The 18456-nt window shown below is 41.3% G+C and overlaps 1 protein-coding gene across 6 annotated transcripts in view; it reads right to left on the minus strand.

The window, feature by feature from the left end:
- Positions 1–841: 841 nt before the first annotated feature.
- LOC133109604 (zinc finger protein 83-like) overlaps positions 842–18456 on the minus strand; it is a 30004-nt gene continuing 12389 nt past the window's right edge. Inside the window, exons 3-5 of one of the 6 annotated variants that reach the window (XM_061219004.1) lie at positions 11163–11381; positions 3295–3313; positions 842–1231 (exon numbers count right to left, since the gene is read on the minus strand). In XM_061219004.1, the coding sequence (XP_061074988.1) occupies positions 3299–3313; positions 11163–11381 (234 nt within the window). In that variant the 3' untranslated portion in view covers positions 842–1231; positions 3295–3298. The other 5 variants (XM_061219003.1, XM_061219001.1, XM_061219000.1 and 2 more) reach the window with 5 other exon arrangements.

Raw genomic sequence — 18456 nt, forward strand, 5'->3', positions numbered from 1 at the left:
ACTACTGTAACGTAGTGGCTAAATCCAAGAATATTCAGGCCAAATGCGTGAGAGTTGGCAACCGTGAAAACACGTGTATGAAATATTTTGTGCTGTGTGTGTATGTGTTGTGATCCACAGATGCATCCAACAATTTTAAAAATAGGGCAGAATCCCCAAATACAGCAATGCACTGTGTGTTGCACAAAATATCTTTGTCCATTCTGCAACCCTGAAGTCTACCATCCCAATGAACAATACCACCTTCAACACCACATACAGAACCACCATCTCAGCCTGGCAGTTCAGCATGAAGGTATGTGGATTTTTCGTGTGTTATGCTTCTTTATTAATGTATCGCATTGTAATTTTAACCTGTAGATCAACAAAATGTTAAACAGCCATTGAAACACTTCCTTTTTAATTGAACTAATTATAGCCATCTCACTTATGTTATACTCAGTCTTCTATAAAGCTATGTATTATTTTAGGCCGTGGTGGCTCGTAAGGCAAGCATATGAAACACAATAGTGTATTCATACGGCCTACCCATAAACCTAACTTTAAACATAACCATAACATGAACCCTAAATCTTAAAAGCCCAAATTGATATATCTGTAAAACAAATAACAATAACTCTATGACCAATCAAATACATTTTGAACACCTTGTGACTTATACACAATTAATGGGACTTATATTAGTTTTTCCTTCATACTGAAAATTTTACTTCTTGGAGATGCAATGTTTTTGCACAACTCCAAAGCTATGTGCCTTCTGCCACTTTGATTATTTTAAAGAAGACAACTGATAAAACATTTTCTTTTTTACATTTTAGATTTAATCATCATGAAGTGCCATTTCAACTGCAGACCCTTAGCACATTTTCATTGCTGCTACTGTTCCGGAACTATACTCAAGAAGTTCCAATTCATTAAACATTTATCATCATGCAAAAAACACAAATCTTCCGGACAGCCTCCACCCACAACTCCTCCAGCACCCCAGTCCAGTCCTCCAGTACTGCCGTTTTCTCCTCCAGCACCCCAGTCTAGTCCTCCAGTACTGCCGTTTTCTCCTCCAGCACCCCAGTCTAGTCCTCCAGTAATGCCGTTTTCTCCTCCAGCACCCCAGTCTACTCATCCAGTACTGCCGTTTTCTCCTCCAGCACCCCAGTCTAGTCTTCCAAGCTTGGCAGTGGCACCAGTCTGTGCGTCAGCAAAAACGGGTGGAGTGCAGTATTTGTGGGCTCGGATTTTCTCCATTTTCTCCTCTCTCCTCAACGCACCGCCTCCTCCTCCTCAGTCCTCCTTCGCTGCTGATGACTTTGCTGATTTCTTCGATGAGAAGGTCACAGTCATCCGCAGATCCTTTACAACCACCGCCCCCCTCACTGTGCCCTTCCCCCCCTCTAGTCCCATCCCTTCCTTTTCCACTTTCTCCCCCCTTACAGACTCTGATGTTTCTCAACTCCTGCTCTGCCACCGCCCTACAACCTGTGCCCTTGACCCTATCCCCTCTTCTCTTCTCCAAACTATCACACCTGACATTCTCCCATTTGTCACCTCCCTTGTCAACTCCTCCCTGTCTTCCGGCTGTTTTCCGGCATCCTCCAAGAGGGCCCACATCACTCCGCTGCTAAAAAAGCCTACCCTGGATCCCTCCATCATCCAGAACTACCGCCCGGTATCTCTTCTTCCTTTCCTTTCTAAAACTATAGAACGAGCCGCTTCTACTCAACTTTCTTCCTTCTTTTCTAACAACAACCTGCTAGACCCCCATCAGTCTGGCTTCAGATCGGGCCACTCGACAGAGACTGCGCTCCTCTCCGTCAGTGAGTCACTTCATGCCGCACGAGCAGCCTCCCTCTCCTCTATCCTCATTCTTCTAGATCTCTCTGCTGCCTTCGACACTGTGGATCACTCCATCCTCCTGTCTGCCCTGTCAGCAACGGGCATCTGTGGCACAGCCCTGGACTGGATTGAGTCCTACCTCTCTGGTCGCTCCTTCCAGGTTGTCTGGGCTGGTTCGGTATCGACACCTCGGCCCCTCGCCACAGGAGTTCCCCAGGGCTCAGTCCTTGGCCCGCTTCTTTTTTCTCTCTACACTCGCTCCCTTGGCCCTGTGATCACTGCACATGGGCTATCCTACCACTGCTATGCGGACGATACCCAACTCTTCATCTCGTTCCCGCCGTCTGATACGCAGGTTTCAGCCCGTATCTCTGCTTGCCTGAGGGACATCCAGAGCTGGATGGACAACCACCATCTAAAGCTCAACCCAGGTAAAACTGAAATGATATTCATCCCTGCTAATACCTCTCCCCATCTGGATCTCTCCATTTCTCTCGGGGATACCACACTCACGCCGTCACCCAGTGCAAGGAACCTCGGCGTGGTGATGGACAGCAGACTGTCCCTTTCCGAGAACATTGCGGCGGTGACCCGGTCTTGCAGGTTCTTCCTCTACAACATACGGAGAATCCGCCCCTTTCTCACCCCCTACTCGACCCAGCTCCTGGTCCAAGCGATGGTTCTGTCCCGCCTGGACTACTGCAATTCCCTCTTGGCTGGCCTCCCAGCGTCCGCCATCAGACCCCTCCAACTCATCCAGAATGCAGCAGCTCGTCTGGTCTTCAACCTTCCCAAATACTCACACGTCACCCCCCTGCTTACTTCCCTCCACTGGCTGCCTGTCATGGCTCGCATCAAATTCAAAACATTGGTGCTAGCCTTCCAAGCAGTTAAAGGGTCTTCCCCAGCTTATCTGCAAAAAATCATCACACCCTACACCCCTGCCAGACCTCTTCGTTCAGCCTCCACAGGCCGCTTGGCACCTCCCCCTCTCAGAACCTCCACCTCACGCTCACGACTACTGTCTGTTCTGGCTCCACGGTGGTGGAACGAACTCCCCGTTGAGGTCAGAACTATAGAATCTCTCCCCACCTTCAAGCGCAAGCTGAAGACGCACCTCTTCAAGCAGCACCTCTCCCCATCCCTCCCTTCCTCCCTGTGAACCTTAATTGTTGTCTCTGTGACTTGCTTTGTGTATCGGTATTTTTAGTTGGCTAGGTAAGCAGTGTTTGGATAGTTAACTTTGGTGACTTTTGCTCTGTTTGTTTGTTTGTTCAAAAAAAAAAAAAAAAAAAAAAAAAAAGGCCCTTGTCCTTATCTTTGTTGTACAGGTAGCAGTTGAAATTGTACTTACCTCTAGGGTCTTTCAGCGAACTTATCCCTGGTTATGGGTATGCACTTTGTTGTACGTCGCTCTGGATAAGAGCGTCTGCCAAATGCCAATAATGTAATGTAATGTAATGGATTAAACAAGAGGAACCTGCTGGTTCATATCAGGAGGAAGCACAAAAGGAGGGTAGAAGACATCACAGAACAACACCGCCTTGCATGCCAGTGTGTGGACCGCCAAAATGGGATTTTTACTGTCGAAAAATCTTTTTTCAAGCCATGCACACCTATCCATATTTAAAAAAAAAAAAACATGGGGTGCAAGCCATCAAGTAATTTGCGAAATGGAGGAATGCAATACAAATACAGAATTTGCTGCAAGGAGTGGAATTGCCCTTTTTGAGTGCAAACATTTAAAATCTCTGCAATTCTTCCCAAATTCTCAGGCTACACCAGTTCATCTTCAAGAGGAGGTGCTGTCTGAAATGGTAGCTGCCAAAATGTTTTCCGAGGACAGAAAAATAACATGCTTAAATAGGCAAGAAGAAGCTAGAATAGCAGGTGTTCCTCTTTCGGTTGAGGTGACCATGGGGAGGCCTCCTTCAAAGAAATATATTTCAATCTTTGAGCCAAAAGTGTCCTATTACAGCAGACTTGGTAGGGTAATAGCTGCTTATGACTCTAAAAAGAATACATGTGCCAAACCAAGACAATCTTGTCTCCACAAAACCATTGCCAAGTGGCATCTTTTTCAGGTGGACAGGCAGATCTTTACTACTGTGACGACCATGGAGAGTGATGCTGAGGGAGAGACTGGCCAGCAACAAGCACAACAAGCTGGAGAAGGATCAGCATACCCATCCGATGATGCATTTAAAAAAAAATATATGTTTAGTTTATTATGCACATATTAAAAGTGAACAAGCAGAAACAAATAAAGTGGGTTGAGTGTTTATTTATCTGGTCTTCATACCCTAACCCCCAGGGCCTTGTTGAACATATTTCTTAATGGCCTTTATGGCCATTTAGGCATTTACATTCTAATATGACTTAATTGTATTATTGTTTTACCATTATTGAACTTTACTGAACACAAAAAAACAATAGCTTAACATTATGCTGTGGTCTTTCTTTTCTTGTAACACAAGAAAAACATTTCCATTTAAAAGACTTGCAGGATCTATGCACTATTAACATTAAAAACAAATATAGCCGTACACTACCCTTTTCACTCATTGTTTCTAGCATGAAATATGTGAGGTTCCACCTGCTTAAAATCCCCTCAGATAGTAATTTACCTGTTACTTTTTTTTTCGTTCACAGTAGCGATAGAACACTTTTCTGGACTTGCTAAGTGTTGACAAATACATGAATAGCGTTGAACCAATGAAAACACACATTGTGGGAGGGGTTGCCCCGAGGCAACCCCGCCCACAGGGGCAAATGTTCTGCAGTGAGAACCAACTCAAATCAGTTGCTTGATCTGTCCTTAAAAAAAAAAAGGCGACTCCGGAGGTGTGTTTGCAGCACGCGATTGAGACGCACTTTGAAGGCAGAAAGATGTCAAAGTGAAAGTAAAGTGATTACATGATGCATAATTCCAAGCAATTTAGCTGGCTAGCTCACGGAGGCCTTAAACATTACATAAGTTATTCCAGTGGTAATCAAGTAAAATATCGAGCTCGTTATGTACTTGCTTGTGGACAAGCTCTTTTACAGTTCTTTGTGGATTCCGCGGCTGTTTAAAAAAAAAAAAAAAGTATTTACCAAGATCATTCACCAAAAATACATGAAAACGAACTATATTTAATTTGGTAGACGTATGGTTTAAAGTATATGGAAACGGCAATGGCCAAGGTTAGACTTTTGGCTCCTCTCAAGCAGTGACATTACTTCTGTAGGGGAAAATTCACAGAACAAAAGATCTCCCTCCTAAAAGCATGATGAACAATCACAAGTCAAAATCAGACTCCACCTTAGTGAGCAGGCTGGTTCCTCCAAAACTCTCGACGATGTGTGCTAAAAGTGTATCAATATATCCATATTAAAGTATGATATGTACCCTGTATAGTTTCAAACTGATGAACTGCTAAATCGTGCTAGAATTACAGTGACCCGTATGTAACCGGCTGGGGGGGGCGGGGCGTCTCAAACTGTGTAGTCAAGGACACAGAGCGAGATATGACTGTACAGCTGATTCGTTCGGGACTCTCAATGTTTTATGCCAGAGTGTATCTATATGCAAGTGACTTATAATCACTATATCCCATGTACGCTGCTTGTTATCAAATCAAATGAACCTAGAACATTAATTATAGCTGAGCTTATGAAAATGCAAGAAACCACAGTGAAAACTGTTGAAATGAGAAAAGAATGCAACGTGTATTTACTGACTAATTAATTAAGAGAATAATTAATCAAATGTTTAGTATGTCTGTATATTTTCAATGATTTACTGCTCATAAGATTGTGACAGAAAAGTGACCCATATGTGGAAAGATACAGAGTGACGTGTATGGATGATGTGTGTGTTTGAGGTGGGGCATCCAGAACTTTGAGATCTTGTAGTTTCCCAGTTTCCCACTCTGCCAAAAGCAGGTGCGGGGTGAAGTGAGGACAGGGGACGTCCTGAACTTTGTACAGAGCTGGCAGAGCATAAGAACCTTTGGCGATTTGCCACAATGACGTTGTGGGAGGAGTTGTGGGAGGAGTTAAGATAAGAACACTGTGGATGATTTGCCAGAATGAGGTTGGAGGTGAAGTTGTAGGAGGAGTAACTGTGTATAAAATGGGTGTAGAAATGGCAGTCCGGGTCCATGTTTTTGGTCCGGTTTTATGCACTTGTGCTAAATAAAGTCTGATTTTCCTGAACGGTGTGCTGCCGTGGTGTTTTTTCCCCCGTGAAGATGTTTTTCGACAAATTGAAGATTTGGACTCTGTCGTTTCGTAGACACGACACTTCTCCTCCTTTAACAGGTCATTATGTCATATGTGCCCACTATTAAGTAGGTAAGAATGTTCCTACTATTAAATCCCATTGTAAAGTTCCTTATAATTAAATTGAGATGGTAGAAATGTCCTCATCCTCACGTATAAATGGGAAACGCAAATACCTGTTGAAACGTCAAACGATTTGGCACAAAAGAAGAAACTGAAGCAGGACGAAGGTAGATGTGAAATCACTAATCCGTGCTGTAAAAGAGATTTATTAAAGGACATTATTAAACTCAATTCTCTTCAGGTATCAAATAGACATTTTGATATAAGATATTTTTTACACTGATAAAAGGAGTAGGGATGTGACAAATCATCAGTTTTTGTAAAGTTACCATCACATTTTTTAAACGGTTATAACCGATACTGCTTATGACCGCTGGGGGTCGTATTTACTGAAGTACTGTCAAATTTAATAGCATTTTCAAACTTTATTTTGGGCCATCTCAATAGTTAAATGTCAACATTATAAGTTAGATAATAGCCTAATGGCCAAATTAAAGATTTACATTTCCATTGACATGGTGCAGTGTAGCCTCACAGTTACAGCAGTCTGTAGGCTAGTTTTTTTAAATGCATCAGTAAAAATGTTATTCTTCATGGTTTCATCCCTCTTCCCTATGGCTTCTGCCTGATAGACTTGGCATGAAATCTGCAAATATGCTGCTGTTAAGAACTTTGTTACAGACAGGGTTTGTGCGCACAAAATTGTGGTCACACAATATTTGCCTGATATAATATGATAACACCGGATCTATTTTACCATAGGCGACAGGTCTAATAATTGAACTTCTATGCCAAAACAGGTCTCCGAACAATTATATATATTTTCATGTAAGGTAACTTAGCCAACGTTACCAAATATGGTGCGGTGGTGAATGCTGATTTATATTAAACTGAGTTTACCATTTCAGCTTCAGCAAAAATGATCGGTGAAGCAATTTTTTTGTAAACGTTTACTCCTCAGTATGGTTAACCATTTAAATGTTTAAACGAGGACAGTACTTTTCTTTGTGGGTATTTCAATTACTTTTTGTGTAAAATCACTTTCTACAGAGTACAACTGGAGGGCTATGTCTATGAGTACTTTGGTGGATACTGAAATAAACATTTGTGGAAAAGTACTTACCACAAGGGATTTACAATGGTGTTGTATCAGTGTTTTAACACAAAAATCTTTCCTATTGTACCTTTAAACAAAGTTGCTGTTCGACCAGTTGTGTGAATAGAGTGGGACAGGTGGTCGGAAGCTTGCCCCAATACGACTCAAACTTCCGGTGCTGATTCAAAGTGAGCTTCAAAATAAAAGTTTGAAACTTTTTTTGATTACTGGCTGAATTTTCCATTTTTGTTCAATTCTAAGAATGTGCCTACTATTAAATCCCATTGGACCTGGATTAATAATTTACTTCCTTCTAAACTTTTAGACAGAGTAAGGTCCCTTATAATTAAGTTATGATGGTAGAAATATCCTCAATGGAAAAATGGGAAAAGCAAATAGCTATTGAAATGCCAAAAGATTTGGCACAACAGAAGAAAGCGAAGCAGGATGGAGAAATGAATAATCTGTGCTGTCAAAGGGATTTAAAACTGGAAGACAATACTAAACTCTTCAAATTCAAATATATATATTTTACACTGACAAACAAAAGGAGCATTTATTCAATAAAATACCAAGTGGGTAGAAGAGGAAGACAATAATACCTTCTACTTTTGGCTTTAAAAACACAGACATAATAAACAAACTACTCCCAAAGCTTAATAAAGATACGTTACAGATAGATGGGGACCCATAATGTTCCTGCCACCTTCCCCCAGTTGAGAAAGGTGACCCTAAAAAAAGATTTATATGCTGACCAACAGTCAGATTGATCCAAAATAACTTTTATATGTTGTTGATTATTATGATGATCATGCTGAATATGATATTCCAGTGAATATTAATAATGTTCTTAGAAATGACAATACAGATTGGCTAAAATGGATGAAGTATTGCAGACAATGGTGTTTTCTGCTATACTTTTTTTGTTTTACGATAGTCGACAGAATCATGGATGAGACTGACAATAGTGAATAATGTTAGAATTAACAACCATCACAGAAAGTAAAAATACTATAATTCATACACAAACATTAATTGCAGAAATAGAATACGGATATTAAATCAATGTGTGTAAACATTAGCCAACAATAGCAAACTGCTCCTGAGAAAGCAAATGTGAAATTAACTAATCTGAAGGGATCGTAAGAGAATCAGATGAGTTTTAGTATTTGTACTCATATGGCGTGTATGGTAAATGGTTGGGATTCATATAGCACCTTTATCCAAAACGCTGTACAATTGATGCTTCTCTTTCACCCATTCATACACACTCACGGCGATTGGCTGCCATGCAAGGCGCCGACCAGCTCGTCAAGAGCATTTGGGTGTTAGGTGTCTTGCTCAGGGACACTTCGACACAGCCTGGGCGGGGGATCGAACCGGCAACCCTCCGACTGCCAGACGACTGCTCTTACTGCCTGAGCCATGTCGCTTGTTTCCAAATGTAATCGGTGTGGTTGACTGCACTCACATTGCATTACGGGCACCACATGAGGTAGGAATGTGATAAATCATCAGTTTTTGTCAAAGAATACCATCCCAATTTTTAATAGCATTTTCAAACGTTATTTTAGGCCATCTTAATAGTTCAATGTCAACATTATAAGTCAGATAATAGCCTAATTGCTAACTTAAAGATTTACATTTACATTGACATGGTGCAGTGTAACCTCACAGTTACAGCAGCCTGCAGGCAAGTTAAACCCTTGTAGCGTGCGTCCAGGCATGCTGGTTGCGGCTGGTGGTGAATGCACATTTATTTTCAACTGAGCTCACAATTTCAGCTTCAGAAAAAATTCACATACAAATTTTTTGTGAACGTTTACAACTCAGTTTGGTTAACCGTTTAAACAAGGACAAATTTGCTTTTGTGAATCAATTCCATCAATGTCCAAATTATCTTTCTTATTTATCTTTCTAAATTTCTCTTCTTTGCTTTGCACTCTGACATTGCCATTCAAACATAGCCTACATACAGATTATCAAGGACATTTCTATGCTTATTAATATTAATTAAGGGCGTTTCCTTAACCATTAAAGGGTAATTGTGGGAGTGAACTAGGCGATGTGGTGGGCTCGTGTATGTATGGACAATTTCAAATTGATTTGGGATTCAGGAAAAGAAATTGCTCACTGGAAGGCGTATGCCTTTCATGAAGTTTTATAAATGAGGCCCCTGGTGATTTCTTGCTTTGAAAAAGCACTTTCCATACTGTGTACTACACATGGAGGGATCCTCCAATGGATTGATTTCTTGGTAGAAATTAATATGATTTAGTTAAATCGCTGTGTACCCAAGAAAAACACTGAATACATTTGCAGGGCTATTGCAGGAATGGTAAGTTAAATGGTACAGTGGTAGTTAAATTATGTTTCCTCAACACATCCTACTCCGTGGATACTCCTAGGGATAGTCATGTGGTTGAATAATCAGAAGTATAAATATCTTGCATTAAAGACCTGCATGAATCATCTTGTGGCGATTTAAATTACTTTTCATGGAAAAGCTCTTACCACACAGAGTACAAGTATAGGGCTTCTCACCTGTATGAATTCTCTGGTGGATATTTAAATAAGCTTTTGCGGAAAAGTACTTTCCGCAAAGAATACAATTGTAGGGCTTCTCACCTGTATGAGTACCCTGGTGGATAATTAAATAAGCTTTTGTGGAAAAGTACTTTCCACAAAGAATACAATGGTAGGGCTTCTCACCTGTATGAATGCTCTGGTGGATACTTAATTTACTTTTTGTGGAAAAGCACTTTCCACAAAGAATACAATTGTAGGGTTTCTCACCTGTATGAGTGCTCTGGTGGATATTTAAATTAGTTTTCGTGGAAAAGCACTTTCCACACAGAGTACAAGTATATGGCTTCTCCCCTGTATGAGTTCTCTGGTGGATATTTAAATAAGCTTTTGTGGAAAAGTACTTCCCACAAAGAACACAATCGTAGGGCTTCTCATCTGTATGAGTACTCTTGTGGATATTTAAATTATATCTTGTGGAAAAGCACTTTCCACAAAGAATACAATTGTAGGGCTTCTCACCTGTATGAGTTCTCTGGTGGATATTTAATTTACTTTTTGTGGAAAAGCGCTTTTCACAAAGAATACAATTGTTGGGCTTCTCACCCGTATGAATTCCCTGGTGGATATTTATATTACCTTTTGTGGAAAAGCACTTCCCACAATGAGGACATGTGTATGGTTTTTCACCTGTGTAAATTATCAGATGTCTATTTAAATGAGATTTGAAATCAAAACACTTCTCACACCATGTACACCTGTATGGCTTTTCATCAGTATTAATTTGACGTACACTTCTATTAATTGACTCCTTTTGACAGAAATTCAAAAGGCTTGGGATTTCACTTGAATTGGTTATCATGGGTTCAGTTCTCTCATTTGTTCGCTGACAATGAATGCACTTGTTGCTGGTATTTCTACATTTCCGCAGAGTTCTGGTCTGACTGTTCTCACCGTTTATGTGACAGTGGTGATTTAAGTCCCCACATTGGGTCAGCGAATCGTGCATTTCTTCCTTCTTACAGTTTGGATTTGGCTCTCCTGCACATTGCGATGGTTCTGTCTTGGCTTTGTGATCACCTGCAGCTCCATTCATCATAGCATTCATGAGATCACTCACTAAACTTTCACTGGATTCACACTTCATTTTATCAGATTCCAAATGAACACATTTAATATTCAAGTCACTGATGTGTTCTGCCTGAAGGTATCCTCCATCATCAGTCTCGGTTTTGATTTGGTCAGGATGCAGATGGGTTACATATCCCAGCTCTGTACTGTCTAGTGTCTCTGTCTTAATAAGGTCCCCAGGGTGGGTGAAGCCCAGATCAGTTTCTGTTTTAATCAGTGATGTGTGTGTATGGTGTACATCACTGACCCCGCTGTGTAATGTAACACACACTGGCTCCAGAGTGTTGAGTCCTGCTGCAGCACACGTCTCTGACTCTGCCATGTGGACCAGTCCACCGAGTTCCTCCTCTTTCAGTCTGATCCTGTGCTGCTCAATGAGCTCTGGTAGTGTTGTCTCAGTGTCCTGTCTCAGAATGACTCCTGTCTGCATCATACTGCTGCTCACAGGTGGGCAGATGTTCAGCTCCTGGAGAGAAACAGGGGAAGGGTTTTACCCTTAATAATGAAAAACCATCTGATAGCTGGGACATCTCAATCCCAAATGTATTCAGTGGATGGCAAAAACAAAGGAATTGGACTTGCTGTACCAATACTTTTGGAGGGGACTGTAACTGTTAAGAAAAGAACAGCCAGAAAAAAAAAGGAAAATTAAGTCTAATAGTATTCTTTTTGAAAAAAATATCTTGGCGTTCAATGCTCAACCAAGTTCAGGCGCATCACAAAAAATTTGAATATCTTGGAAAAGTTCATTTTGTTCTGTAATTTCATTCAAAAAGTGAAACTTTCAAAGATTCTAGATTCATTACACATTGTCATCAGTGCCACACCGCATTGATGCAGTAATTTGTGCAAAAGAAGTCCCGACCAAGTAGAGTGCATAAATGAACATACTTTTCAGAAGGTCGACATTCCTGTATTATAAATAATTTTTTTAATTATTGGTTTTATGCAATATTCCAATATTCTGAGATACTAGATTATTGTACTTGTAGCACCTGTAGATGGTAAGGTAGATTATTAAACGGTCAAAAGGTATAATAGGCCAGCTTATGTATAAAATATTGATATCTGATACTGCAAAGCTTTTTTTCTGCCAAGCTCGCCATTTACTACATGTTCCACACGATTTATGGAGGACATGTTCCATGGACGAATTTAGTCTTACAATCTGACGCCACTGTAGCCAAGTTCATTCGGTAAAGTAAAGTGAACGCTGGATCCCCACCCAGAGAAACACGCAAACTCCAGTGGTTACGACGTAATGCAGCGTATTTAGCCTTTGGCGACGAAAATCACATTTCAAAACTGCGATTACCATGGTGACTTTTTACTATATTGGACAGTACTTTTCAATTCAGAATTTCCCACTGAATGAATTACTCTACAAGGACCGATTTCATTCCTATTCATTCCTTACCGTTTAGGTTTTCAGTGCACATGCTCTGGTGCCAAAAAAGCACCACTAAGCACGCGACAAAGCCCCATAGTCAAACATGGAAGCCTCCATAATAAATCGGCTCCTCGCACAATTTCACAGTTCTCATTGGAATCCATGGAACCAGCAGGCGGAAGCTCTCTCCAGTACTTGTATATCCCGATGTCTTGGCCAATCCGAAGTTTTATAACTCGAAAATGAATTGTACATAACATGCGACAACTCCAGGCTGAAATCGACTGACAAATGTGAAAACAGATATCTTCTGCAAACATTCATGAAGCAGTTCGTTAAAGCATGAACACTATGGGGGAAATACTTACCCTGGTTGGATGATGAATAAATTACGTCAGCTCAATCGTTTTTGGATGCAATTTAATTCTTGGAGATAAAGGGTCCCAATGCACGTTACATCTGCGTTAACCATAAAAAGTCGCTGGAGTTCGACTCGCTGTGTTAGTCGTGCAGAACCAGCGGAAGCACGCCCCAAGACGAATCTTACTTCCGGTGTACGATTTTACAAAAGTTTCAAAATAAAAGTTCATTTCATGTTCCTAAACGACTTCCCCAGATTGACACTTCACATCATACTCTGTCAACAATGGCTAGATGCAGTAGAATTCCCATTTGGAATGCCATTATAGTGTAGCCATGTTGATGGCTGCTCATGTACTAATGTGGACTCTTTCGTCATCTTTTTTGGACACTGGCTGGGATTTTTGTTCATTTTAGCTGCAGCTAGACCAACTTGCTTGTCCTGTTATGCCATCTGCTCAGGTGTTTCAGAGTTCACGACAGACAATGAAAAGATCTTCCAAAAGAACAAGGCATCTACAAAATGTCACCACATTACTGTTTTAGCAAGAGCAGAACATCAACCCTGATGAAGATATCCATGTTCCTCACCATGATGCCCCATGCGGACAGGAAAGTCCTGGAAATCACAACAGTGACAGGATGGCTACTTGTCTGTCCATACCAGCACACCTCCCACAACATCCAGAGGAACATGACTACCTGTACACTGTTCAAGAAAATTTGAATTAATACACATGTGGACAAAATTGTTGGTACGCCTCTATTAATGAAAGAAAAACCCACAACGGTCACTGAAATAACTTGAAACTGGCAAAAGTAATAATGAATAAAAATTTACTGAAAATTTACCAATGAAAAAATGATGGTACCCCTAGAAAAGAGTGAAAATAATTTGACCATAGGGACATGTTAAACTAAGGTGTGTCCTCTAATTAGCATCACAGGTGTCTTCAAACTTGCAATCAGTCAGTCTGCCTATTTAAAGGGTGACAAGTAGTCACTGTGCTGTTTGGTGACATGGTGTGTACCACACTGAACATGGACCACAGAAAGTGAAGGAGAGAGTTGTCTGAGGAGATTAGAAAGAAAATTATAGACAAGCATGTTAAAGGTAAAGGCTATAAGACCATCTCCAAGCAGCTTGATGTTCCTGTGACTACAGATGCACATATTATTCAGAAGTTTAAGGTCCACGGGACTGTAGCCAACCTCCCTGGAAGTGGCCGCAAGAGGAAAATTGATGACAAATTGAAGAGACGGATAATACGAATGGTAACCAAAGAGCCCAGAACAACCTCCAAAGAAATTTAAGGTGAACTCCAAGGTCAAGATACATCAGTGTCAGATCGCACCATCCGTCGTTGTTTGAGCCAAAGTGGACTTCATGGGAGACCACCAAGGAGGACATCACTGTTGAAAGCAAATCATAAAAAAGCGAGACTGGAATTTGCCAAAATGCATATTGACAAGCCACAAAGCTTCTGGCAGAATGTCCTTTGGACAGATGAGACAAAACTGGAGCTTTTTGACAAGGCACATCAACTCTATGTTCACAGATGCAAAAATGAAGCATACCAAGAAAAGAACACTGTCCCTACTGTGAAACATGGAGGAGGCTTGGTTATGTTCTGGGGCTGCTTTGCTGCATCTGGCACAGGGTGTCTTGAATCTGTGCAGGGTACAATGGAATCTCAAGACTATCAAGGCATTCTGGAGAGAAATGTGCTGCCTAGTGTCAGAAAGCTTGGTCTCAGTCGCAGGTCATGGGTCTTCCAACGGGATAATGACCCAAAACACACAGCTAAAAACACCCAACAATGGCAAAGAGCAAAACATTGGACTATTCTGAAGTGGCCTTCTATGAGCCCTGATCTAAATCCTATTGAACATCTGTGGAAGGAACTGAAACATGCCGTCTGGAGAAGGCACCCTTAAAACCTGAGACAACTGGAGCAGTTTGCCAAAATACCTGTTGACAGGTGCAGAAGTCTCATTGACAGTTACAGAAATCGTTTGATTGCAGTGATTGCCTCAAAAGGTTGTGCAACAAAATATTAAGTTAAGGGTACCATCATTTTTGTCCAGGCCTGTTTCATTAGTTTAAAATGATTCTGTTGAACCACAATTCAAAAGCAATGTCTGATTTTCATTGGTTAATGTTCAGTAAATTTTTATTTATTATTACTTTCGTCAGTTTCATTGTGGGTTGTGGGTTGATCGCCGCACAAAAAAAGCACCTCGGGCGCCTCGGAATCACGGTTACCAGCTTGTGGCAAGATGGCTTGAAGAAGGCGTGTCGCTCTTGTAGGGCCGCTGAGGGACGGGGTGGGGGCGGTGTATCCGTACCAGCTCTAATTGAATTAGACGGGGTACAATTGGCTACCAAATTGGGAAAAAAAAATAAATAAATAAAAAAACGAATACTTTAATACCTTCCTTGGTTTTGGTGAAAATCCTTGTAAAGTTATCAAGACCCTGTTTGATGAAAGTATTCATTTAGCCACCCAATTATTACCACCCAATTACCATTATGAAGTATCCAGCATTGCGTATTCACCGCATTGCTTTTTGGAGACCTGCTTGTGGGATATGACACCTTCACGGTGAACATTAAAAGCCATTTGCAATCACACTGAAAACATGGATTCCCAGTCTGAGGAACACCATGCAGATGCTTTTTCACTTGATGCTTAGTGCAGCCGGAGCAGGCAGCTGCTCTGAGACTATGTGCCCTAATACCAGCTAGCTAGAGCAATCTCAGAAATAAATGTCCGAAAAAAGTGACGAATGTTTGTCGCAGGGGCGTGACCCAGTAGCTACTAAATTGCAGCAACGTATAATTAATTTGTACACAGAGAGCCTTACTGTACTTTCAGTGTACATTTGGGAAATTTGATCCTAAATACAGGGCGGAGGCGTGACCAGTCCTGAATCTATTGAGGGTTGTCCACTGTCTCCTTGGGAGGTTGGTGCCAGGGACCTGTTCAGTGTGGTCTGACGCCAGATGTTTGTTTGGGACATCCTTGGCCTCCCATTCCTTTTCCCAAGCAGATTGGGTGGTTAAGTCATCTGGTGGGGTTTTCTTTCCGAATTGGTCATCGAGATGGGAGACGGGCAGTTGGCGAATTGAAGATGTCTGCGTGGATTGGTAGATGGGGGGAATAGTAAATGCGACTAAATGAGGCATGGTTGTGTTAAGGCGAGTGTCCACATGGTGTGTACAGGGTGACCTGGACCAGACAGGGGCACAGTATTCTGCTGCGGAGTATGCAGGGGCCTGTGCTGAGGTGTGCAGTGTCAGGGCTGCTGCCCCACATTTTGAGCCTGCAAGCTTATAGACCAGGTTGTTTCTGGACTTTACTTTTGCTGCTGTTCCTTTCAGATGTTCTTTGAAAGAAAGGGTCCTGTCAAGGGTAACTCCCAGGCTGGGTTGGGGGCGTGTTTCAGCTTAGGTCCGCTCAAGAGGATGTTTAGTTCCTTGGCGCCTTTTGCATTCTGGACTTGGAATACGTTGGAGACCGTTTTAGCTGGGCTTGCTTTTAAACACTAGGTTTTGCAGTATTGGTCCAATTTTGCAAGGTCTTCAGTGAACACAAGTGATCGGCATAGATTAATTTGCGGGATTTGGTGTGGGGTAAGTCACGGTTGGATTTCTATGCTGACTGATTATTATTATTATGATGCTGAATATGGCGGTGAGTTCCAGTGAATGTTAATAACGTTCTTAGAAATGTCAATACACATTGGCTAAATGGATTAAGTATTGCAGGTAATGTAATTTAATGTAATGTAATAGTGTTTTTTGCTATGCTTGCATTTACGAGTTGTTAGTTAGTTAGTTGACAGAATCATGGACTGCACTCACAGTGGTGAAATATTAATTAAGGCGCTTCCCCCTAAGGGGTGGCTTATAACAGTTGTTCGGTTTCTTTCTTTCTTTCGGGAATTATATGTCACTACTGCCTATACGTTTTAGGCAGGTGTGAAAAAATGCTGTAAAGTAAGAATGCTTTCAAAAATAGAAATGTTTATTTTTTTATCAATGAACAAATTGCAAAGTGAGTGAACAAGAAAAATCTAAATCAAATCAATATTTGGTGTGACCACCCTTTGCCTTCAAACCAGCATCAATTATTCTAGGTACACTTGCACAAAGTCAGGGATTTTGTAGGCATATAGTCAGGTGTGTGATCAACCAATTATACCAAACGGGAGCTAATGATGATCAATTTAATATGTAGGTTGAACCACAATCATTCACTGAAACAAAAACAGCTGTGTTGGAGGGTTAAAACTGGGTGAGGAACAGCCAAACTCTGCTTCCAAGGTGAGGTTGCTGAAGACAGTTTAATGTCAGAAAGGCTGGAGAGCGGTAGAAGAACAGTGAAGCATGGTGGAGGTTCCTTGCACGTTTGGGGCAGCATTTCTGCAAATGGAGTTGGGCATTTGGTCAGAATTAATGGTCTCCTAAATGCTGAGAAGTACAGGCAGATACTTATCCATCATGCAATACCACCAGGGAGGCATCTGATTGGCCCAAAATTTATTCTGCAGCAGGACAACAACCCCAAACATACATCCAATATCATTAAGAACTATCTTCAGCGTAAAGAAGAACAAGGAGTCCTGGAAGTGATGGTATGGCCCCCACAAAGCCCTGATCTCAACATCATTAAGTCTGTCTGGGATTACATGAAGAGACAGAAATATTTGAGGCTGCCTAAATCCACAGAAGAACTGTGGCTAGTTCTCCAAGATGTTTGGAACAACCTCCCTGCCGAGTTCCTTCAAAAACTGTGTGCAAGTATACCCAGAAGAATTGATGCTGAAGGCAAAGGGTGGTCACACCAAATATTGATTTGATTTAGATTTTTCTTCTGTTCATTCATTTCTTCTGTTCATGCATTTTGTTAATTGATAAAAATAAACTATTTACATTTCTACTTTTGAAAGCACTTATTTGAAAGCATTTTTTCACACCTGCCTAAAACTTTTGCACAGCACTGTGCCTGGCAGTGGAATCTCAAACTGCAAAGCCCTGGATCTAGTTCTTGTACATTAGAGATATGTATTTAATGAAGTTGTGATATAATTACTTGTTTTGTGATCTTGACCTACTTTTTAGCCGGTAGGGCAGCCATCTTGGAAAGCACTTGGAAATTGTTTTACGGATAACTCGAGAAGTATATATCAGATTGGGACAATCTTGAAGCATGCCTTGGGGCACATATTTCTCAAATAACAACTATATAGGTCAGAGGTTAAGTTCATGGTCATATGTCAAATTGAAAAAGAGGTACGTCAACAATTTACAGTTTTTACACGGATAGTGCAGTAGGTAGCACTGCCGCCTCACAGCAAGGAGGTCCTGGGTTCAAATCCCGGTCGGCAAGGGCCTCTCTGTGTGGAGTTTGCTTGTTATCCCTGTGTTTGCGTGGGTTTCCTCCCACAATCCAAAGACATGCAGGTTAGGCCATAGGTATGAGTGTGTGAGTGAATGGTGTGTGTGCCCTGCGATGGACTGGCGACCTGTCCAGGGTGTATTCTTGCCTTTCACCGAATGTATGCTAGGATAGACCCTGTTCAGGACAAGCGGGTTAGGATAATGAATGAATGAATGAATAAAATAGCCTATTTATACTCATTGCACTAAAGCTATGCCATAACGCAAGTAGGTGAAATGCATAGAGCCCGTTTATTCAATCTGGACATGAACATACTTTCTAGATGGATTTCAATTTAACAGCCTAACAGAATTTTGCCATCTCAGTGTCCCATCATATCTACA

This window comes from Conger conger, chromosome 14, assembly GCF_963514075.1.
Source record: "Conger conger chromosome 14, fConCon1.1, whole genome shotgun sequence".
NCBI classification, from domain to species: Eukaryota; Metazoa; Chordata; class Actinopteri; order Anguilliformes; family Congridae; genus Conger; species Conger conger.